The sequence below is a fragment of the Chroicocephalus ridibundus genome, unplaced genomic scaffold (assembly GCF_963924245.1).
Source record: "Chroicocephalus ridibundus unplaced genomic scaffold, bChrRid1.1 SCAFFOLD_92, whole genome shotgun sequence".
Lineage (NCBI taxonomy): Eukaryota > Metazoa > Chordata > Aves > Charadriiformes > Laridae > Chroicocephalus > Chroicocephalus ridibundus.
The window spans coordinates 179,222-203,219 of record NW_026961708.1 but is presented as its reverse complement, the minus strand read 5'-3'; the positions used below and the strand labels follow the sequence as shown (position 1 = coordinate 203,219).

Below are 23,998 nucleotides of genomic sequence, written 5' to 3'. Positions count from 1 at the left end.
CGTCCCCGATGCCCTCGACATCTCCACCGGTCTCACCAGCACTGCCTTCCCCAACCAGCCCTGCCAATTCTCCGAGTACGGGGCAGAGGGTGACTGCCCTGAGGAGCAAGTGGTGGTGGCGATGCTGGGAGAGGCCTACCCCTTCTTAGGGGTGGCAACGTCCCCCTTGATGGACCCCAAGGGGACACAGGGCGGGGTGGGAGCGGTCCTCCCCGCCTGGCTGCCGCTTTGTCCTGTAGAGACTTGTGGGGACAGTCCCATGGAGAGTCCCGTGAAGGATCGTCCAGAGGGTCCTCCAGAGAGTCCTCTGCTGAACTCCGTAGCAGCCCCCCAGCACCATCCGCCCCGCAAGGCCCAGCTGGTGGAGGAGGCACTGCACAGGCAGCCCCGCGTGCTTTTGAGCCGCTTGCCGCTGCCGCCGGGCATCGTCCCCCACTGGGTAGTGCCCAGATCAGGGAAGGCGGGCAGAAAGCAGGCGAAGCGCCCCGTGCCAGAGGGCACCCCAAGAATGGAAGAGACCTCCTCACGGGACAATATCCCACCCAAGAAGGGAAAGAAGATGGTGGTGTGCCAGGTGCTCAAACACTCAAAAACCCTGGCCGAGGGAAAGCTGATGGGGGACGGTGCTGCAGCTGGTAGCAGCAGGCAGCACGTGGGCAGCAGCAAGAGGAAGGCATGCCACGGCAACAACGTGCCCACCAGGCGATCCCGAACCCTGGGGGATAAGCGAAGTGCCCCACACCCCCCCGACCACTGTTGATGGGTTGATAGGGAAGGTGGGGAGCACAAATCCCTGTGGCATGCGACCCGCACCCAGCCACTCCAGCCCCAGCCCTCTACCACGTCTCGCTTTCCTTCTTAAGTCATTAAAGGTTTGGTGTTTGTTTCACATTGCTTCTACCTGCGGCCATTCGTGCAGCGGGAGGTGGGGGGGTTAACGCAGCCCCTGCCCCACACGTAGAGCTGCTCCTCCACCTCTTCACCCCAGGATATGAGGAACCCCCCCAAGATTCCAGAGGGAAAACCAGCAACGTGCTTCAGGACAGAGACAGAGGAAGAGAAAAAGAGGAGCAGGGAGCGGGACAGAGGGAGAGCAAGGGGAAACACAAAAGGGACAGGAAGAACGGCAGAGAAAGAGAGGGGCTTGGAAACTAGAGCAGGGGCAGGGGCCGCTTTACCTTTTCCTGATCCTTCAACTGCAGCCTCAGCTGCAGGCAGCCAACGACATCCCTGGGGGACGTCATCAGTGTTTTCCCATGCGATGAAAACAAAGAGATTTCTGGACGTGCATGAATAGCAAGCGGAGAGCTATTGACCTTCCAAACCAGCAGAACTCGATTTGCATTTTTTCAGTGCTCCCTCTCAGGCTGTGCATTTAATCTCCCTCATCTTTCATGAATTTCCACATCTCCTAACTAAACCGACCATGTCTGAAGTCACCATTCCAGCAGCGCTGGGGGTGTGCAAGGAGGCCAGGAGGCCCCCCCAGTGCCTCAGGACAACATGTCTCCTCACAGGCCTTGGTGGCAGAGGTGTCATTGCTGTGCCCAAGGGGACAAAGACTTGGGTTCTCTTGGTGACTTCCAGCCTTGCCAGCGCCCTTTGCCATCTCCACCACAGTGTGTCCTACGCTCTCCCACAGCTGCTTCTTTTTCCCTGCCGGCTGGAGACACCCATGTCGCTTCCCCACCTTGCTCTCACCCTGGCAGTTCCAGACACTCACCGACGTCTGTCCACCCTCACACTTTGTTCCATGACACACAAAGACATGGACTCATCTCAGACTCCTTCTGCATGACTTCTCGTACCACAGCCCTACCCTTGGAGTGATATTTCTGCTTCCTCATGGCCACTCTCCACCTTCCAAGCTGCACTGTGTGGCAGTGTTTTCCTCTCCTGCAGTTCCCAACCTCCAAGGAAAGCTCCACCAGCTTTCAAGCCTGCAAGAGACAACAACCTTCAAGCAGCCATCCCAGCCCATCAGCCTTCTGGTGGCCTTTCACCAGACCAGACAGAAGCAGGCTCACCATGATGTCCCAAGGCTGCCAGCCTTTCAGCTTCTTGTATAGACATGACCAAGCTGCGTGCCTGCTGCTGTCCCTTCACGTACTAATGTAGAAGAGACATGAGACCCAAAATATAAGTCCCCTTGCTGGAGTGAGCCTGGGTCCTTCGGCAGAGGGCATCTCCCAGTCAATGTGCCACCCAGGGGCCTTCTGCCGGCCTGTCAGAGACACTGGCAGATGTGAGCTTAAAAGCACAGAGCCCAGCCATGAGCCAAGGGCTGACTTGTCAGCTCTCTCAGAAAGAAGGGACCTCACAGTCCCTTTCCCAGCCACATTCCTGCTGTAGCCTGTCCCCTCCAGAGGCAGAAGTGACCTCACAGCCCCTTCACCGCCATTGCCTTCCTCCTGGATGAGTTCCTGAGACACAATTGACCCCATGACCCCGTACCCACCCATCACCCTCCTTGTGGCCCAGTCCCTGAGCAGATAAAAGGGAGCTTCTCTCATCAAATTTATCTCACAGATTTCCTGCCAACGGTTTGAGGGGAGAAACGTTCCTCAGAGGAGCTGCTGTATTTATACTGGTGCATTTTGTATCTCACCTTCTGCCTGTTTCTTCTTCTTCCTCCGTCTGTTCTGTCTTCAAAGAGCTCTCCAAGGAAAAGATTCCTCGAATCCTAGGACGGCGCAGGTTGGAAGAGACCCCTGAACTGCGTTGTCCTGGGTCTGGCTGGGAGGGAGTTAACTTTCCCCATAGCAGCCCCCAGACTGCTGCGCTTCCTACTCGTGCCTAGAAGGGTGTTGGTCCTGCACCAATGTTTTGGCTATTGCTGAGCAGTGCTCGCGCCACGTGAAGGCTGTCTCTCCCACCCCCTCTGAAGGTAGTACACTCGGGGTGGGCAAGTGGTTGGGCTGGGCCCTGAATTGACCAAAGGGATATTCCGTGCCATATGACATCATGCTCAGCAAGAAAAGCTGAGAGAAAGGAGGGGGAAGGAGATGATATTCGTTATTAACACAATTGTCTTCCAAAGAGATTGCTATATGTTGCCTCCCAGGAGGTAGCTGATATTGTCTCCTGACGGGAAGTAGAGGAAACAATCTCATCTGGTTTTCCTTTCCTTCTGCGTGTGGCCTTTGCTTTTCACTTGCTTCTTTTTTTTTTTTTGTCCTCACACACACAGACTGTCCCCCTCTGTCAAGCTACTTTTATCTTTACCCATGAGTATTTTCACCTTCTTTTCTCCCTTTGTCATGCTGAGGAGGAGCAGGGAGAACCTCCCATGGCTTGGTGTGCACCTGATGGCCAGCCATGTGTAACCCACCACAGTCATCTTGCCCAACTCTCCTGCTACCAAGAATGCTAACTAGGTGAGATTCTGCAAGGGCTCCCCACAACTTGGCATCACCCACAAAGGAGGGGAAAGTGCATTTTCTCCCATCATCCAGAGGGATAATAAAAATGTTCCCTACTTCTTGTCAAGGGCTGGTCTTTGAAGGATGCCACTAGCAATTGGCCGCCAGGAGGACTTTGTAGCACAGATGACATCTCTCCCTCAGCAATCAGCCAGCTTCCCACCCACCACACCGTCCACTTCTTCAGCCCGGCTGGCAACAAGCTGGCTCTAAGGAGACTACAGAAGACCACGTCAAAGGCCTTGCTAAAGTCCGAGTACACAACATCCCCTTCTTTTCCCTCCCACTTGTCTTCTGCGACTCCTTTCTTGTCCTTCAAATGCCTGCAGATGGCTGCAGGAGGGCTTGTCGTATCACCTTCCCTGGTGAGGCTGACCAGTCTGTAATCGTCCCCATCCTCCTTCCTGCCTTTTTGAAAACTGTCTGCCTTCTCCAAGGCCCCAGGAACCTCTCTGACAGCTCTGGCCTTTCCAAGGTGTTGGAGAGAGGTGTCACAAGGACACTGGCCAGCCTTCTCCATCTCCCTGACACCAACAGCCTTCTCACTATGACACGCTGCCAGAGGAGTGCCCAGGACACAATTCTAACCTGTCCAGGCCCTTGGGGCCACTTCAAAAGAGAACCATAAGGGATTTCTTCCAACAAGCCCACAACTCCAACGGCATCTCTCTGCAGCTGACAGCTTTCCTAAGCTGTTTTTGTCAGTTCCTCCCGACCCCCAATCCTTTCTTCTCCTCAGGCTGGAGATGAGAGGATTGAGCAGGGGTGAGGTGCGTGTTGAAAGAGGGCTTTGTTAAACTCTCTCCGGAGGGCTGTTCTGGGCATCCCACTGACAGTGAGGAGGGTGCCGCAGAAAGGAGTGGCTCCAGGGAGACGAGAGGAGCCGGTGGAGAAGGCCTTCTGCCTGCCCCTGCTGGGCAGGAGAGCTGCCCCCAAGTGCCGCTCTGATGCACTCACAGGATACCAGCATGAACAGGAAGGGCAAGAATGGGTCTAAAAAGCAGGTTATGAAAACAAAGTCCATGAGTGTCATGGTTTCACGTCAGGAGAGTTTCAGCATTGGTGCAAACCCACCGAATCATAGAATCATAAACAGGCTTGGGTTTTAAGGGACCTTTAAAGATCATCTTGTCCAACCCCCCTTGCAGTGAGCAGGGACATCTCTAATGAGACAGGTTGCTCAGAGCCCTGTCCAAGCTGACCTTGAATGTCTCCAGAGACTGGGTACATACAACCTCTCCAGGAGACCTGTTTCAGTGTTTCAGCCGCACAAGAAGAAGTGGTCCAGTCTGTGGGGAACACAACATGTATCTGGGACAAGAAGGAAATGATTGCTGTAGATGACAGAATCCCCCTAGCCAAGGTGCAGCCTTCTTCTGGAGACAACCCTTCCAGTTCCCAAGCCTTGCAGAGAGCAGGGGGTGGCATACAGCCCAGTACTCCTCGTAGGATGTGGCCACCAGCAGGAAACACTGCGTACATGCCAAAGGTGCAGGAAAGAGCACTACCATTGCTGTGAGCAGAGATTGTGCTGTCCGCAGTCGGGGGACAGTCAGGGTGCTGGAGCTGGAGCAGGTTTCCAAGTTTTCCAGCAGCATCAACATGACGAGGAGGGTGTTCCCAACCCCAGTCACGGGGTAGGTCATGAGAAAGAGAGGAGGAAGAGACTTTTTCTGAAGGTTGAGGACACCTATTACTTAGGGTACTTGCTTCCCTGTTAGGTGCTTAAAAAAACCTGTGATCGACATTCAGAGAGGTGAAACATGGAGGGGGGTGTGTCTCCGGCTACATTCCTACTCCCTAGACGCTCTCTGTGCTTTGTGAGAGGTGAGAAATGCCATCTTCTAGAGGGCGATGCCACTCAGGCCTGCAGAACCCTTTCTGACTGCACAGGTGAGATGCCCCACAGAGGCGCTTCTGTCACACCGTGTAATAAAAGGGACAGGCCATGAAGAGAGGGGAGGGTGAGGTAGCACACAGGCTGCTCCTGGAGACACACCCAGCACTGTCAGGGCTCTGGCAGGGCTGTTCAGAGACACGAGTCCTTCCCTGGCACGGGCAGAGGCCCTGCAGCAGACTCCATGGCCTCCTCTTGCCACTCCCGGAGGCCGGCAGCACCTCAGCCCCGCGCTGTGTCTCCCTGCTCGGCACCTCTCTGAGGTGCCCCATGGCGTGAGGAATGGACACAGGGACCTGGGGTCAAGGAAGCCCACCCCAGGGCTGCATTCAGGGGGTTTCCCAGGGGACGTTACTCTCCGAGTGAAGTCACCTCTAGCCACTGTCTGCCCCACAGGCCTTCATGGAGGCCCCAGCAACAGCTGACAGTGTTTGTGCTCACTCAGGTTAATCTCACCACATGCACATCATGCTCATGCCTGTGGTTGTTATTAGCCAGCTGTGTGCCCAGGTCAAGAACAGAGAGGTTGAGGAGGAAGAAGTACATGGGGGTGTGGAGGCAGTGGTCACGGGTGATGGCGGTGATGATGAGGCCGTTGCCCAGGGGGCCGTTGCCATCTTCCTAAGTCACCGTTACGCATCATGGAGCCCTTCTTCCCTGGAAAGTGCTAAATATCTGGCTGCCAATGGGAAGCAGGGGATGAATTCCTTATTTTCCTTTGCTTGCACACACAGCATTTGCTTTACCTGTCAAACTGTCTTTATCTCAACCCATGCGTTGTCTCACTTTTACCTTTCTGATCCTCTCCCTCATTGTACTGTGGGGGAGTGAGCGGGCGACTGTGTGGTGCTTAGCTGCTGACTGGGGTTAAACCACACCATTTACTCAACTCTGCTCCTGGCTATTTGCTGTGTGAGTGGGCTCACTGTTGTTTGTGTGGTTTTGGTATGACTGTATGTACATGCTTTGCTGGTCAATTCAAAGTGGGCTTGGAAGGAGGAGGAGGAGGACACGGGGCAATGGAGAGACGCAGGGCTGGGCATGTATGGACCACTCATGCAACCTTCCCATCAGATCAGCCACAGAGTGGGGAAAGGATGGGGCCAGTTGTGTTGCTCATGGTCGTGTAAGTGCTGCTCTTGGTGGGGTGGCTGTAAAGGTGCTGGTGCCTTTTGGAGTTGGTTTGTGTCGGGTTGGCTGTGTCCATCTTCTTTCCTTGCAGGTACCTGGATTTAGTGCTTTCCCTTTGGGTGCCTCCACTTTGGGCAATTGCTCACCTTGTGAGGCTCCAGTCACTGACCACCCAAGGCGCACACAGTCCATGCCTATCTCGCAGGCTCTCCAGGCAGCTCCAGATCCTTCTCCTGGAGTATGTCCTCTGCCCTGTCACACGCTGGGACAGTGCACTATGACAGTACCTCAGTGACCATTCACCATCTCCACCGTCAAGAGACAACAACAGATGAGTCCTAAGTCCAACCCTTATTCTCTAACAGCTTCCACTGTGACAAAGAGCTTTTTACTCGGGCCCTTTTGGGGTGAAATATCGGGGCCTGTTGTTGACATCAGCTTTGGAAGAACAGCCAAAACTTGAGGAACTGCACAGGGAAGATGTCACTGTATTAGAGAGAGGCTACAAAAGAGTCAGCTTTCAAATTGCGCTAGAAAAACATTTATACAGGTTTCAGGTGACAGAGGGAGATGGGCTCATGTCTCAGGAGAATGAGCTAAATACAAACAATTATTTAGGAATGTAATAACCATAAACAACACTACAGGAAATGCTAGCAAATAAAAAAAAAACACAAAAAAAAGAAGAAAAAACAATAAACAGAGTACAGGCCTGCATTGGGATACTGTAGATGTCATTTGTGGACAGTGATGGAAAATTTATCAACATTGACAAACATCCAATAAACGACTTTGCTAATGGACTCCTTGAGCTCCTGGTTCCTCATGCTGTAGATGAGGGGGTTCACTGCTGGAGGCACCACTGAGTACAGCACTGCCATCACCAGATCCAGCGATGGGGAGGAGATGGAGGGGGGCTTCAGGTGAGAAAATATGCCAGTACTGATAAAGAGGGAGACCACGGCCAGGTGAGGGAGGCACGTGGAAAAGGCTTTGTGCTGTCCCTGCTCAGAGGGGATCCTCAGCACGGCCCTGAAGATCTGCACGTAGGACAGGACAATAAAAACAAAACATCCAAAAACTAACAAAGCACTTAATATAAGAAGCCCAGCTTCCCTGAGGTAGGCATCTGAACAGGAGAGCTTGAGGATTTGAGGGATTTCACAGAAGAACTGGCCCACAGCATTGCCCTGGCAGAGGGGTAGGGAAAATGTATTGGCCGTGTGCAGGAGAGCAGTGAGAAACCCACTGCCCCAGGCAGCTGCTGCCATGTGGACACAAGCTCTGCTGCCCAGGAGGGTCCCGTAGTGCAGGGGTTTGCAGATGGCAACGTAGCGGTCATAGGACATGACAGTGAGAATATAAACCTCTGTTGCAGCACAGAAAACAAAGAAAAAGACCTGTGCAACACATCCTGCATAGGAGATGGCCCTGGTGTCCCAGAAGGAATTGGCCATGGCTTTGGGGACAGTGGTGGAGATGGAGCCCAGGTCAAGGAGGGCGAGGTTGAGGAGGAAGAAGTACATGGGGGTGTGGAGGTGGTGGTCACAGGCGATGGTGGTGATGATGAGGCCGTTGGCCAGGAGGGCAGCCAGGTAGGTGCCCAGGAAGAGCCCGAAGTGCAAGAGCTGCAGCTCCCATGTGTCTGCGAATGCCAGGAGGAGGAACTGGGTGATGGAGCTGCTGTTGGACATTTGTTCACTCTGGGCATGGGGGACTGTTGAAAGAGGGAAAGAGCTTGGCAAGTTAAGGCAGACTTCTTTGACCACACCTCATTCTGTTTCCAAAAAGATCTCCCCAAAGGGACTTCTCTTCCTTTGGTATAATTTAATTCGGCTCCTTTTTGCGAGATCAGCTTTGTGCTACTGAGGGCACTTTCCTTGCAGGGGCAGAAATCCTTCTCTTTCCCATTGCCTTTCGCCTGAACACTGCTGAGCCCCGAGGGACAAAAGTGCTCTCTGTGCCCTAGTGCAGAGTCAGGAGAGCTGCTCTGCACACCAGTGACCTGCTGGGCACCACCCAGGTCTCCTGTGCTTACACCTCTCTCCATTGGACAATGGTCCCCCTGACAATGTCCTTGAAGAAGAAAATGGACTATTGTTACTGTTTGGGGAAGGGTCCAGTTTCAAAGTCGGTTTCTCCCATCTGCTTTCTCTTTCCCTGTGCAGCGGAGCAGAGAGGGATGCAGCCGGGTGGAGTGGCTCTCTGCTGCCTGGAGCTGCCCCTGCCAGGAGCTGCTTCTCTGTGCCCACGTCTCCTCCCTGTCCCTGCTCCCAGAGCCCATCCCACGCGCTGGGGGCTCAGCTCTGCCCTGCAGACGCCTCCTGGCAGCTGGGCACTGCCCAGGGGCACCTCCCTCTTTGTGGCTCCTAAGGAGGAGAGGAGAGCAAGCCCGATGCTGGAAGCAAAGGTGCTGCTGGTGCTGTGTGTAGGGAGAGGGGTGGGCGAAGGCACTTTGTGCGGTTTCTGGCAGATCTGCTGATCCTTTAGTGTAAGAGTTTAGTGATTTATTAAAACTAGACAGCTTCTTTCCCTTTTCCCTTCAGAGAAAGCTGTAGCACAGACAATGGAAAGGTCTTCATCTTTAAGGTAGACCTGCCCTAGGCTTCCTCTATAAATGCTGCCTCTGCCAGTGTTCTGGGGGTGATCTGGAGCGGTCGGCAGCCCTGACCCATGCAGCACCCTCTTGAATGCAGCAGGACCCTTCCCTGACAGCAGTTGCTCCTTCCACCCACAGCTTTTCCCTTCAGAATCTTCATGGAGAGGTCCCTGCGCTGGACGAGAGCTGGCCCTGGCAGGAGATATGTCCCTGCCCCAGCACACAGCCCCTGGGTGCAGGGACCCAGCTCGGAAGTACAGCCCTAGGCACCCCTGGCTGCACAGCTGGCTTTACACCCTGCAGACGTCCCTGGAAGAAAGGCAGCCGTCATGCCCTCTCCCTCTGACAGTGCAGCAGAGAATCCCTGCTCAGGAGCACGTCCTCCTCCTCTATGCTATGGAAACTGTGCGAGTTACTCTGACAGATCCTAAGAGGGAGGAACCAGCTCTAGGAGGTCCCTCCAGGAACTGCATCTTTACTTCCCTGCAGCTTGAGACTTACCGTGTCAAGGGCTGGGAAGAATCCACCGCCAGCGAACTCTCAGCACCCTCCCGCTGCTGACTGCCTTTAACCTCACTCTGCCTCACTCCCCTTTGGTGCCCGCAGGCAGCGCCCGCAGCCCTGCTCCTGGGCAGAGCTGTCTCTGCAGCGCTGCCCACTTGCCACGAGCTCCCTCCATGCCAGGAGCCCAGCCCAGCTCAGGCACAGAGGACCAGCCCAAGGCAGCCCTTTCTCTGCCCCCTCGGGGCTCCCTCCAGGTGTCCCTGGGGCTCCAGGGAACCTGCTGGGAAACAGGATGAAGCAATCACTAAGCTGGGGAGAGGCTCTTCCTTCCTGCACTGTCATTTCATGTATCAGGAAAACAGTGAGTCTCAAGAATCATATTTTCTCATCCCATCGTTTGTCAGGACACCCAGACAGGGATAGGGAGTAATTGCCTTTGTCCCTCCTGCTGAGGGAAGGAATTCAGCTGAGTCAATCAAGGCATCTCATCCCGGCTCTGTAGCCCTGGGGCCAGAAGGGGACTCAGCTCCCTCCCATGCCTGCTACAAACCCACAGGAGGTGGGATTCTTCTTGCCTTCGTTCAGGTGTGCACAAGAGCACCTGCAAGTGAGCTGTTTGTGTCCACTCCCTTGCTAATTAATGGAGAGTGAGGGAGTTGTTCAGGTGGGAACACCTGGTGACATTTGAGGTGACACCAGAGTTTGCCCAGGATGTGTGCAGGTGACTGCAAGCTCTAATGCAGCAATGCTGAGACACAAGGCAGCATCTGGGGGCAACATCATGGAGCCTGGTGAGGAATTTCTTTGGTAGATGGAAATGAAAGTAGATGTTACATTTTGGACAGATAAAACCTTCAATATTCCTTACATCCACAGCACCTACAGAGGTGGTCATCTGACCAAATGCAGCTAAGTCCCTCTCTTCTCCACCAGCTGTATTTCCTAGATCTCTGCTGACTGTAGTGGCAGGTGTCTCATGGACATTCCCCCGTTGCTCAACCTAATTCAGGACAGCTCCTCAGTGGCCATATACGGCTTGTTGTGCCACCTGAGATGCCAGCGCCCCCCAGAACAACTGCAGGTTGCTGGCAGGGACAGCAGAGCACCTACGGGAAAGCCATTCCTGATCAGAGCAGGTGCATGACAGAGACCCCAGAGAGCATTGCAGACAGATTTGGTTCCTTTGGGCAAGCCTATGTGGCAGCCCAGGCAGGTTTGGTTTCTGTCCATCAGCAACCGAAACCCACCACTGCAGTGAGGCCCAGTCTGACCCATCTCCACCCAGTTGATGCAGAGCAGGTCATGAACAAGAAGCCCATCACACTGAGGGCTCAACTCATTTGGCTGCTCCCAGACTCTGCTGGGTCTTCTTCCAACAATCCTTTGCTGAGCCCCTCGGTGATATAACCAAGGAAGAGGCGACTGATTGTCACAGTGCTCCTCGATCACAGCATCTCTACACCCAAGGACGGTTTAGAAGTGGCTCTTGTCAGGGTAGGCTAAAGGTTGGACTCGATGATCTTGAAGGTCCCTTCCAACCTCAACAATTCTATGATTCTATGATTTTCAGCAGCACCTTGTCCTCCTGGAGATCAACTTCCCCTCCAGCACAGCCCTTTGGGAGCAGCAAAGCCTTTTCCTGGCAGGGCTATGGAGCCCAGACCGGCTTTTCTGGCCTCTGGGTGAACAGGATTTTCACTTTTGGTGCTTTCACATTGCTGCCCTTCGTCCACTCCAGCATGTCTCTGGTCTCAAGCAAAGCATTGCACATACTGGGGCTTGGGGACTTGGTACTTAGTGACAAGGCTGAGCGTGGCCCCACTGCTCCAGCCGAAGTGATGCAGTGCACCAAAAGTGCACCAACACCCTCAGCCTGGGGCACAGAACGGAGGAGCTGGAGTCCCATGTACTACCACAGAGTTTTGATACTGGTGGAAGAAATGGCGAGGAGTGCTGGGAAAGCTCCGGCTGCTAGTTGTAAGAGACGGACTGTAAATTCCCTGACAAGGGGCAGAAGGCCCTCCAAGCCTTCAATGGAAGGCCTCCAACACTCGCAAGGAAATAAATAATGCAGGCCTGGCCTTCAAAGAACTGATAAGGCTCACAGTTCTGGCACCGGAAAGTGTGGGAGAACCGTCTTGTGAAGACAAGGTAGCTCTGCCACTCGTGTGGTGAGCTTGCTAGTTCTCAGTTCTCAAGGCCATTGTGTCTGAGACGTGACCTTTGCTTCATTATCCATGAAATACATATGAAAGCGCACACCCCTGCATATGCTAATGAAGATTATAGAGATCATGCTAAACATGTATGACTATAGTTCTCTCCCCACCCAAATGATGCTACACATCAGCCGGGAGGGGGAGACGTCTGAGATGGAACTGCCCCATAACGAGTGGGGTGGGCCGTGCTAATTCGGCAAACATAAAAGGGGAGGGAGACGAGTATGATGGGGGTGGATTTACAGAAGGTTGCTCCTACAAGACTTCCCCTGAGTTTTAGCTGTCTCAATGCTGAAACTGGGATTGGTGAACTCTTCATCTTTTCCTGCTGTCTTTTCTTATGGAGCTCCTCTATGGGATGTGCAAGAGGTTGGGTGAGTCCTTTGTGGGTGAGGATCAGAGGAGAGGCCTCTTAGTGTGCCACCCTGGTGGGAGACAAAGCACCCACAATCAGGATAAGGAAGCGGAGAAAGGCTTATTCAAGAAACCCAAAGAATTGCCAGGTCTTATTGGGGATTTTAATGACCGTGGCACGCACTGGAAGGGGAGCACAGCAAGACGCACACTGTCCAGCAGGTGTCTAACCCTAACCCCACCCTGCCCGAACCGTAACCTAACCCTGCTCTGAACATAACCCTAACCCTAATCACTGCCTGACCCTAGCTCTACCCCAACCCCAGGTCATAACCCTCAACTCTAACTGTAACCCGCACCCCAACCTTACCCTTACCCTAACCCTAACCAAACCCCAACCTCAACCTATTTGAAATCTAACCCTAAACCACATGAACTCTAGCTCTAATTTAAGCCTGAACATGAACCTTAACTAACCCTGACCTAACACTTATCTTAACCCAACAGCACGTGTGTAATGAAATCTGTATCATCCTATCAGGCAATGATTACCATAGTAAGTTTGTCACAAAAGAAACAAACTTGAGCATAGTGGGAGCACAACTGGGATGGACAGACAAGCTGGTATCACCTTGTCAGTGCTGTCTCAAGGCCTGAGCAGTCGCCTTTCGCTTCCTCATGATCTGGAGGCTGGAGGCACCACTGTGTGTCACCCAAGTCAGACCCTTGGGTCAGATGAACTGTTTTTCAGTTCTCTCATATACTGTGTTCCTTGTTTCTCCATTGACCCTGACAAGAGCTGAGTTACCTAGATATCCAGGCTGCAGATGGCATATTCCTCATGCAATGACCACTTGACCCCACCTCAAACTGAGATTCTTAAACATCTCTCAGCTGAGTCCCTTCTCCATAAGAAGCCACCTGCTGTTGTGGTGCTGCTTGATTGTAGCTGACACCCTTCAGGTGTGCCCAGCAAGAAGCCCTTCTGCTCTGGGAAGGGGGGCAATGTGAAGGGAAGGCTGAGCTCCCCAGGCAGCAAGAGCACTGCTCTGCTTCTGTGAGGGCTTGCAGGGTTGGGATCAGAGCGAATGGGCCCTCGGCTGCATTTGTAAGCTGTCAGAAATCCAAGCGACAGAGCAGCAGGTTTGGGAACGCTGAATGATTCGGGACTTATTCAAAAGTTATAGATGCCTGACCTGTGCGGGAAAACTGGGTGTCATGGGGATATCACACGCTTTTAATCACTTTCTTCTCCATATGATTGAAACCTGCATAAAGCAGTTTTCTTGCTTGCACAAAAGTGTCTTTTAGCACCCTGAAAACTGGTAATTTAAGCATAACCTGCTGCTTCTCTGTCTTGTTTAAATGTGCCACGGATGCATCAGTGTCACTGGATTCTTTGGCAGAGAGAAGCCTGTGTTACTTCTGATGGGATTCACCCTTCACTAGGCAAAAACTGATGATTCAGATCTAAGATAGTCTCCCAGATCTTTGTGTGTGGATGCAGCGTCAGGGGATGAGCTCTCCCATGTGAGGAGAGCTGGGATTAATCTCTCTCACTAAGGTCTAAGCATCAAGTCATACCTTGCCTTGCTTTGGTTTGTTTGCCTCTCCTTGCCTAGCCTTGCCTTGCTTTGTCTTCCCCTTTTTCATCCTTCCCCCCTTTTAACCCTATTCCTTCTTAATGTTCTTACATTAAATGCACCTCTGATGAGATCTGGAGAAGGAATGTAAGTAAGGCTGTCCTTAAAGGCACTAGTATTTGTCTCTTTTCTTCCTTTTCTCTCATCTTTCAATAGGTACTCTATTTAATAAAATCACCTCTAAAAGAGAAAGTCAAGTTTCTTTTACCCATATGACAATAAAACCCCCAGTTATTCAGGCTCAAGGACTCTGTTCTCTCTCTTTACAAACCTCCCCTCCGCAAGCGACCCACGTTAGATTTCCAAACATTCATGCCTATCTTGGTCGAGCTCTCCTAATCCTGCAATGGCGTGTATGCTGATGTTTGTAGTCTTTCTCTAGGCTTGAAGTGTATGTGATGGTGGACAGGCCACCAGCATCCTCTGAGAGCCTGTTGTTTGAATTGCTCTGTGCAGGAAAAATGCCCCAGAGAAAAGGCCTGGAGAATCACACCGGTGGATCTGGATTCATTCTTCTGGGATTTTCTGACCACTCCAGCCTGCAGGGCTTGTGCTTCACAGCATTCCTGGTCATCTACCTCATGGTCCTCACAGAGAACAGCCTGATTGCACTCATCACAGTGGTGGACTCAAGCCTCCACAGCCCCATGTATTTCTTCCCGAGGAACTTGTCCTTCCTGGAGATCTGCTACACATCAGTCACTCTGCCAAAAATGCTGGTGGTTTTCCTGCTGGAGGATGGCAGGACCTCCTTCCTTGGCTATGCTGCCCAGCTGTATTTCCTGGTGTTGCTGGGCAGCATCAAGTGCCTTCTTCTGGCTGTCATGGCCTATGACCGCTACATAGCCATCTGTGACCCCCTGCACTACCCCCTCATCATGAGGAGGGGTCTCTGCATCAGACCGGTGGTGGGGTCATGGGTGGCTGTCGTACCAGTGCAAGTAGGACAGACCTACCAGGTGTTCACTTTGCCCTCTGTGCATCCCATGACCTTCATCGCTTTTTTTGTGATGTCCCCCCTCTGCTGGAGCTGGCCTGTGCAGACACGTTCTGGAACCAAGTGACACTGTACACCATCATCCTGGTATTTGCAATCTTTCCCTTCTCCTTAATAGTTATTTCTTACATTAAAATTATCAGGGCAATTCTGAAAATACCTTCAGTTCTGGGCAGACACAAAGCCTTTTCCACCTGTTCCTCACACCTCGCGGTGGTGACACTCTTCTATGGCTCGGCCACAGTCGTCTACTTAAAGCAACGGTCAAGGGATTCCATAGACACCGACAAATACCTTGCCCTGTTTTACACAATTTTTACCCCAGTGTTTAACCCTGTCACCTATAGCCTGAGGAATAAGGAAGTGAGAATTGCCTTGAAGAGACTCCTACGGACAAAGTGGTACTACAGAGTACGTAAAATCCTCTCAAATAGTCCCAAAGAAGTCCCACTGGGCTACATGGTTGCCTGAAGAAAGGCATCTCATATCTGCTGAAACAAAACCATGTGTCCGGCCTGGCTTTCATCCTCCTCAAGAAGGGGAAAGGTGTCCTGAGGCATTCCTCCTATGTCGTGTCCCACCTTGATATCTTTGTACTCTATTTGCCGAGGAGATCAGCTCCAGGGCAGGTAAGTCTGTGCTGGGGAAGGAAATCACGGCAAAGAAACAGCCAGGGGCTTGTTTTTGAGGCTTTTAAAGCCAGGAAAAGGGGCCAGCCCGAGCTGGTACCCGGCCCTTCTGGGGGGTGGGGACAGCTGAGGAGGCGAGGGCAGAGCCACCACCCCCGGCAGCAGGTGTTAACGAGCAGAGGGTGGGACCACTCTCCCCCCTCAAAAAAGAAACCTTTTGGGAGCTCAGCGACTGAGCAAACGAGCTGCAAGTGGGCGTTCCCTGGGTGTGTCCCGAGGTATCACCCAGGTGCACCACAAGGAGAGTGTACTTCCTGGGCTGGAGAAGGGGGTGGCCAAGCAGGGTGTGACACACCAGTCCAATCACAGCGGTCTGCACAGCACTTCGTGCAGGATAGAGCTGAAAGACTGCTAACCCGGCTAGGTAGTGATGGTAACTACTCGCAAGATGACTGTGGCGTCCATGAGCTCCACAACCACCAGGTCTGATGCCGCCTCTTAGACGGAGCTCTTGTGGGAACATGCTACCACACAGACATCGGGCTGTAGGGTATGCCCTGCTCTTACGCCAGTGTCGGATGGCAATGATGGGCATACCTGTAGGAGATGTGCTCAGGTAGAGGATCTTCTCCAATTAGTCATGGAGCTCAGGGAGGAGGTAAGTAGGTTGAGGAGCATCAGGGAATGCGAGAGGGAGATAGATTCCTGGAGTAGAATCCTGCATCCCATGACAGAAACCCAGCAGGCAGATAGAACCCCTGCAACAGAGAGCTCCATATCCTCTCTCACCTCAACTGAAGGCGGTAACCTGGAGGACAGGGGGCAATGGCAGGAAGTTCCTGCGCGGCGCAACAGGCGCTGCACTCGAGACTGCCCGATGACTACCCCATCTTCCCAGGTGCCATTACTTAACAGGTACAGTGCTCTACAGAGGGACCTGGATGATGACGAGCACAATATTTCTCCTATTTCTCCTACCCTGGAGCCGTCAGCAAGGTCTAGTCAGACCTCCCCCTGCATCAAAACCTCTGCGGTAAAGAAGAAAAGATGGATCCTTGTCATAGGTGACTCATTACTGAAGGGAACAGAAGGCCCAATATGCAGGCCGGACCCGGTACATAGGGAGGTCTGCTGCCTCCCTGGGGCCCGGGTCAAGGACGTGAAGAGGATGCTTCCTTCCCTGGTACGGCCCTCAGACTACTATCCACTTTTGCTCTTTCCCGTAGGCAGCGACGAGGTAACAAGAAGTCCAAGGGCAATGAAGAAAGATTTCAAGACCCTGGGACGCCTGGTCAAGGGATCAGGAGCACAAGTTGTGTTCTCGTCTGTTCCCCCAGTTGCGGGGAATGATGAGGGGCTAAATAGAAGGAGCCAGCAGACCGATGCCTGGCTTCGAGCTTGGTGCTGCCGGCAGGACTTTGGGTTCTTTGACCATGGCCTGATCTACAAAACGCCTGGCCTGCAGGTAACAGGCAGGAATACCTTGACCTCTAGGGGAAAAAGGGTTCTAGGACAAGAGTTATCGGGGCTCATTGAGAGGGCTTTAAACTAGATCTGAAGGGGGGTGGGGATGGTACTGGGCTTGCTGGTGAGGTGCCAGGGTGTAGTTGCTCAGCGCTCGTGGGCCAGTGCGCCAGTATTTCTGAAAGCCAGAAGGTACACCACATCTCAAGGGTCAAAACCACACACACAACTCCCTCTCTGAAATGCTTATACACCAATGCACGCAGCATGGGGAATAAGCAGGAAGAGCTGGAGGTCTGTGTGCGGTTGCGGGGCCACGATCTCATTGCAATTACTGAGACGTGGTGGGACAACTCGCATGACTGGAATGCTGTCATGGATGGCTATGTCCTTTTCAGGAAAGACAGACCAGCGAGGCGTGGTGGTGGAATTGCACTCTATGTGAGAGAGCATTTGGAATGCATCGAGCTCTCACTAGGGGCGGATGAAGAGCGGGTTGAGAGCTTATGGGTGAGGATTAAGGGACAGGCAAATATGAGGGACACTGTTGTGGGTGTTTATTACAGGCCACCTGATCAGGATGGGGAGACTGATGAGGCTTTCTACAGACAGCTGAAGGTAGCCTCGCAAGCGCAGGCCCTGGTTCTCATGGGGGACTTCAATCACCCCGATATCTGCTGGGAAGACCACACAGCCAGGCATGCACAGTCCAGGAGGCTCTTCCAGTGCATTGATGACAACTTTTTGACACAGGTGGTACAGGAGCCAACAAGGAGAGGAGCACTTCTAGACCTGGTACTGACAAACACAGAGGGACTGGTGGAGGACATTAAGGTTGGGGGCACCCTAGGTTGTAGTGATCATGAAATGATTGAGTTCAGGATCATGGGTACTATCCACAAAACAACAAGAAGAAGTAAAATTACAACCTTGGATTTCAGGAGGGCTAACTTCGACCTCTTCAAGAAACTGCTTGGAGAGATCCCGTGGGCTAGGGCTCTGGAAGGCAAAGGGGCTCAAGAAAGCTGGTTGATATTCAAAGACCACTTCCTCCAAGCTCAGGATCGGTGCATCCCTAAGAGAAAGAAATCGGCCAAGGGACGCAGGAGACCTGCATGGTTGAGCAGGGAGCTTCAGAAAAAGCTCAAGTGGAAGAAGGAAGTTTATAATAAGTGGAAGAAGGGACTGACCCCTTGGGAGGATTACAAGAATGCCACCAGAGCGTGCAGGGATGAAACAAGGAAAGCCAAGGCCGCCTTGGAATTAGACCTGGCTAGGGACATCAAGCACAACAAAAAGAGCTTCTACAAGTATATTGGAAGCAAAAGGAAGACCAGAGAAGTTGTAGGCCCACTGCTGAATGAGGCAGGAGTCATGGTGACGGAGGATGTGGAGAAGGCAGAGTTACTGAATGCCTTCTTTGCTTCGGTCTTTTCTGCTCGGCCCAGCCCTCAGGAGTCCCAGGCATTGAATAAAGTAACAGGGAAAGAAGAAGACTTCCCTTGGGTTGAGGAGGAGCGAGTGAGGGACCAATTAGATCATCTAGATATTCACAAGTCCATGGGCCCTGATGGGATGCACCCGAGAGTGCTGAGGGAGCTGGCAGAAGTCATTGCTGGGCCGCTCTCCATCATCTTTGAAGAGTCCTGGAGAACAGGCGAGGTGCCTGGGGACTGGAGGAAAGCCAATGTCACTCCAGTCTTCAAGAAAGGCAAAAAGGAAGAGCCGGGGAACTACAGGCCGGTCAGCCTCACCTCCATCCCTGGAAAGATGATGGAACAGCTCGTTCTGGGTGTCATCTCAAGGCACGTGGAGGAAAGGAAAGCTATCAGAAGTACTCAACATGGATTCAGCAAGGGGAAATCATGTCTGACTAATCTGATAGCCTTCTATGATGGCATGACTAGATGGATAGATGAGGGGAGGGCAGTGGATGTTGTCTACCTTGACTTCAGCAAGGCGTTTGACACGGTCTCCCACAGCATCCTCATAGGGAAGCTTAGGAAGTGTGGGTTAGATGAATGGACAGTGGGGTGGATAGAAAACTGGTTGAAAGATAGAGCTCAGAGGGTTGTGATTAGGGGCACAGAGTTTAGTTGGAGACCAGTGATGAGTGGTGTTCCCCAGGGGTCAGTACTGGGTCCAGTCCTGTTCAGTATATTCATCAATGACCTGGATGAGGGGATAGAGTGCACCCTCAGCAAATTTGCTGATGACACCAAGCTGGGTGGGGTGGCTGACACACCGGCAGGCTGTGCTGCCATCCAGAGAGACCTGGACAGGTTGGAGATCTGGGCAGAGAGAAACCTTATGAAGTTCAACAAGGGCAAGTGTAGGGTGCTGCACCTGGGGAGGAACAACCCCATGCACCAGTACAGGTTGGGTGCTGACCTGCTGGAGAGCAGCTCAGCTGAAAGAGACCTGGGAGTCCTGGTGGACAACAGGATGACCATGAGTCAGCAATGTGCCCTTGTGGCCAAGAAGGCCAATGGCATCCTGGGGTGCATCAAGAAGAGTGTGGCCAGCAGGTCAAGGGAGGTCATCCTCCCCCTCTACTCTGCCTTGGTGAGGCCGCACCTGGAATACTGTGTCCAGTTCTGGGCTCCCCGGTTCAAGAGGGACAGGGAACTGCTGGAAAGGGTGCAGCAGAGAGCTACAAAGATGATTAGGGGACTGGAACACCTCTCTTATGAGGAAAGGCTGAGGGATTTGGGTCTCTTCAGTCTGGAAAAAAGACGTCTGAGGGGTGACCTTATCAACACTTATAAATACTTAAAGGGTGGGTGTCAGGAGGATGGGGCCAGGCTCTTTTCAGTGGTGCCCGGGGACAGGACAAGAGGCAATGGGCACAAACTTGAACATAGGAAGTTCCACCTAAACATGAGGAGGAACTTCTTTACCCTGAGGGTGGCAGAGCCCTGGCAGAGGCTGCCCAGAGAGGTGGTGGAGTCTCCAACTCTGGAGACATTCAAAACCCACCTGGACGCGTTCCTGTGCCACCTGCTCTAGGTGACCTTGCTCTGGCAGGGGGGTTGGACTAGCTGATCTCCAGAGGTCCCTTCCAACCCTATGATTCTATGAAAGCATCTTCAGCGCCTTTGAGTAGTTTAATTCAAACAGCTATTTCAAGCTGTGTGTGACCAAATAATGTTAAAGGGAAATAGTCAAAGCATGGTCAGTAGCCATTGATGCCCAGAAAGTGAGACAAGTGGTGAAGAGACGACCAGCCTCACGTTTGAGAAATCGCTTGCAAGACCCCGTGGGCTATCTTCTACAGCATCCCTGCATGGAATCACCTTAAAAGTGTTCAAAGATATGAAGGGCTTCAAAGCATCTCCCCCTGCTATGATGTCTTGCTCTGAGTTGTGTAATTCTTGACTAACCTGACATAAAAATAAAAGATAAAAAGGTCACCAGGAGGACAGTCCAGCACCGGAATGGGGTCCCAGAGAATGGTGGAGTTTCTGTTTGTTGTGGTTTAACACCAGCCGGCAACTAAGCACTACACAGTCACTCACTCACTTCCCGCCAGTGGGATGGGAGAGAGAATCAGAAGGGTAAAAGTGAGCAAACTCCGGGGCTGAGATCAAGCAATTTAATTGGTAAAGCAAAAGCCGCACACTTAAGCGAAGCAAAACAAGGAATTAATTCAGTACTTCCCATCGGCAGGCAGGTGTTCGGCCACCTCCAGGAAGGCAGGGCTCCATACCACGTAATGGTTACTTGGGAAGACAAAACGCCGTAACTCCAAACATCCCTCCCTTCCTTCTTCTTCCCCCAGATTTATATGGTTGAGCATGATGCTACGTGGTACGGGATATCCCTTTGATCGGGGTCCACTGTCCCAGCTGTGTCCCCTCCCAACTTCTTGTGCACTCCCAGCCTACTTGCTGGTGGGGTGGTGTGAGGAGCAGAAAAGGCTATGGTGCTGTGTAAGCCCTGCTCAGCAATAATGGAAACATCCCTGTCTTATCAACGCTGTTTCCAGCACAAATCCAAAACACAGCCCCATACCAGCTACTGTGAAGAAAATCAACTCTACCCCAGCAAAAATAAGCATTTATGTGCTGAATCTGCTTTGCCACTCTGAAACTGTCTCTGAAAAACTAGCCCAGTGGGGGTTTTTAGGCCAAATGCATATGCAGCACTGAAGTGTGTTTCCGTATTGTCCTGGTTTAGGCCGAGTTGGCCAATGACGGACGACAGATGCTCTCCCCCAGCTCTCACTCTGAGGAGAGGAAGGAAAGAAAGAGATTTATGAGTTTAGAAGGAAATAATCTACTTTAATGAAATACTCGTAATAAAATAAAAAGGAAATAATGAAATAGATACAATATATAGAAAACTGTATCAAGCTCCCAGGATGATGTCACTGTCAGGCACTGGGGAGGGCCCAGACTGGACTCAATGACGGACAGGAACTGGATTCCAGGTCTGGAGCCAAGAACGCACAGATCGGGGTCAAAGGCAGATTAACACCGAGCATTCCGCCACCTGAGGAACCTGAACGTACACAAGTCCACATGGTGGACAGACAATTCCCTGTCCTCTCTCTGCCTAGCCGAACAAGGTAACTTAGAGGAGAGGGGGCTGTAGGAACATGTTTCTGCCCGGCGAAGCAGGCGTGTCTCCCCACTAACTCCCCCACCTTCCCAGGTACCCTTAAAGATAAGTATGAGGCTCTGCAAGGGGAACTCAATCATGACGAGGAAGATAATTCAGTGTCCACAGAGGTGTCACCAAAGTTAAATCAGACTACACCTCCCATCAAAACATCTTCAGTTAAGGAGAAAAGACCGGTCATTGTTGTAGGTGACTCCCTACAAGGAAGGGAACGGAAGGCCCAATATGCAGAACTGACCCACTTCTCAGGGAAGTCTGCTGCCTCCCTGGGGCCCAGGTTAAAGATATAAAAAGAAAACTTCCCTCCCTGGTAAGACCCTCAGATTATTACCCACTACTAATTTTTCAGACAGGCAGAGATGATCTGTTAACAAGAAACACAAGTGCGATCAAGAGAGACTTCTGGGCCTTGGGATGACTGGTTAAAGGGTCAGGACTGCAAGTCATGTTCTCCTCGGTCCTCCCAGTCACAGGGAAGGATGAGGAAAGCAACAGGAAGAGCTGGAAGATCAATACTTGGCTCTGAGCCTGGTGCCACTGGCAGGACTTTGTTTTTTTTGATCACGGGATGGTTTACACGACACCAGGCCTGCTCGAGACAGATGGGGTACGCCTGTCTCAAAAGGGGAAAAGGATCCTTGCACAGGAGTTGGCAGGGCTCATCAAATGGGCTTTAAACTAGATTTGAAGGGAAAAGGGGATGAATCCAGCACCAGAGAGGCAAGGGTCTTTGATGGCTTAGAAACTATGGCTGCGCCTGGGAATGGTCAGGTAGAAGTCAAGCCTTCTTCCAGCAAAAAGGTGGCAGGACCAGTAGCCCAGCTGAAGTGCTTCTTGTCCTGGGTTGAGCAACACAGGACTAAGTTATCTTCTAATGTCTGGGAAAACGTCACTCTTAGAAGATTCTAGTGTCTGAATTCGTGAAAATATTTGCTTTATAGTCAGCTAGGCTACGTGGGATTCAAGGCCTCGGTGTTTTCAAGCCTTGGCAGGTGCAGGTACGAGGAGGAGCGAGGCCTGGGCATTTGACCCAGCCTGGCCAACAGGATTATTTCATACCATGAACGTCACATTCGATACAAATGAGAAAGTTTGCTGCGTCGTTTCTCTCTCCCTTGATGGCTGTGGTCTAGAGAAAGTCCTTGCCCTGGTGCCGGACCCCTGAGCCCTTCCCTCCCTCCTGAAGCCGTTGCTCTTGCAGTGTCCGACATTTACTCTCCCCTGCTGGGAGTGCACAGCTTCCTACTGATAGAATTGGCTGAGTATAATTCTTGTACATCTTATATTAGTATTGGGATGAATACTGGTGCTTTAACATTATTGTTAATTATTTAGTCTTATCCTATTAAATCTATTTATATTTCAACCCTCATGTTTCCTTGCTTTCCCTGATTCCCCTTTCTGTGTGGGGAGGGGTCACTGGGTGATAGAATAGTTGTCTAAATGACAAGAAATTGTTCTGGGTTTTCTGAAAACATAACACGTCTACACTAATGCACGCAGCATGGGCAACAAACAGGAGGAGCTGGAAGCCATTGTGCAGCAGGAAAACTATGATGTAGTCGCCATCACAGAAACGTGGTGGGATGAGTCGCACAACCAGAGTGCTGCATTAGATGGCTACAGACTCTTCAGAAGGGACAGGCAAGGAAGGAGAGGAGGTGGGGTGGCTTTGTATGTGAGGGAGTGTTAGGAATGTCTGGAGCTTAATGATGGTGACAATAGGGTTGAGTGTTTATGGGTGAGAATCAGGGGGAGGGCCAATAAGACAGATATCATGGTGGGAGTCTGTTATACACTGCCCAACCAGGATGCAGAGGTGGATGAAATACCGTACAAGCAGCTGGGAGAAATCTCATGATCGCTGGCCCTTGCCCTGGTGGGAGACTTCAACCTACCCGATATCAGCTGGGAGCACAATACGGCTGAGAGGGAACAGCCTAGGAAGTTCCTGGAGTGTGTTGCGGATAACTTCCTGACACAGCTGGTGAGGGAGCTGACAAGGGAAAGAGCCCTGCTGGACCTGTTGTTTGTAAATGGAGAAAGACTTGTGGGGGATGTGACAGCTGGAGGCCATCTTGGGCATAGTGACCATGAAATTATTTTCAATTCTCAGAGGAGCAAGGAGGGTGGTCAGCAGAACTGCCACCATGGACTTCCAGAGGGCAGACTTTGGTCTTTCCAGGAGGCTGCTTGACAGAGCCACTTGGCAGGCAGTCCTGAAGGGCAAAGGAGTCCAGGAAGGCTGGACATTTTCCAAGACGAAAGTCTTAAAAGTGCAGGAGCAGGCTGTCCCCATGTGATGTAAAATGAGACATCAGGGAAAAAAGACAGCCTGGCTGAACAGAGAGATACGGTTACAACACAGGGAAAAAAGGAGAGTTTATGGTCTTTGGAAGAAGGCCACTCAGGAAGGCTACAAGGATGTTGTAAGGCTATGTAGGGAGAAAATTAGACAGGCTAAAGCCCAACTAGAACTTAAGCTGAATTTGGATGTTAAGAACAATAAGAAAAGT

At 52.0% G+C, this 23,998-nt stretch overlaps 1 protein-coding gene and 1 pseudogene across 1 annotated transcript; one reads left to right on the top strand and one right to left on the bottom strand.

Annotated features, from left to right (window-relative positions):
- Positions 1–7,184: 7,184 nt before the first annotated feature.
- On the bottom strand, positions 7,185–8,144 carry LOC134509569 (olfactory receptor 14A16-like). Its single transcript, XM_063322127.1, has one exon. It carries the CDS (start codon positions 8,142–8,144, stop codon positions 7,185–7,187), a length of 960 nt encoding a protein of 319 aa, XP_063178197.1.
- Positions 8,145–14,230: 6,086 nt separating this feature from the next.
- On the top strand, positions 14,231–15,237 carry LOC134509568 (olfactory receptor 10AG1-like; annotated as a pseudogene).
- The last annotated feature ends 8,761 nt before the right edge of the window (positions 15,238–23,998 follow it).

What these genes read in the sequence shown, in the direction of transcription:
- LOC134509569 (XM_063322127.1), bottom strand. Translation starts at nt 8,144, where the DNA reads ATGTCCAACAGCAGCTCCATCACCCAGTTCCTCCTCCTGGCATTCGCA.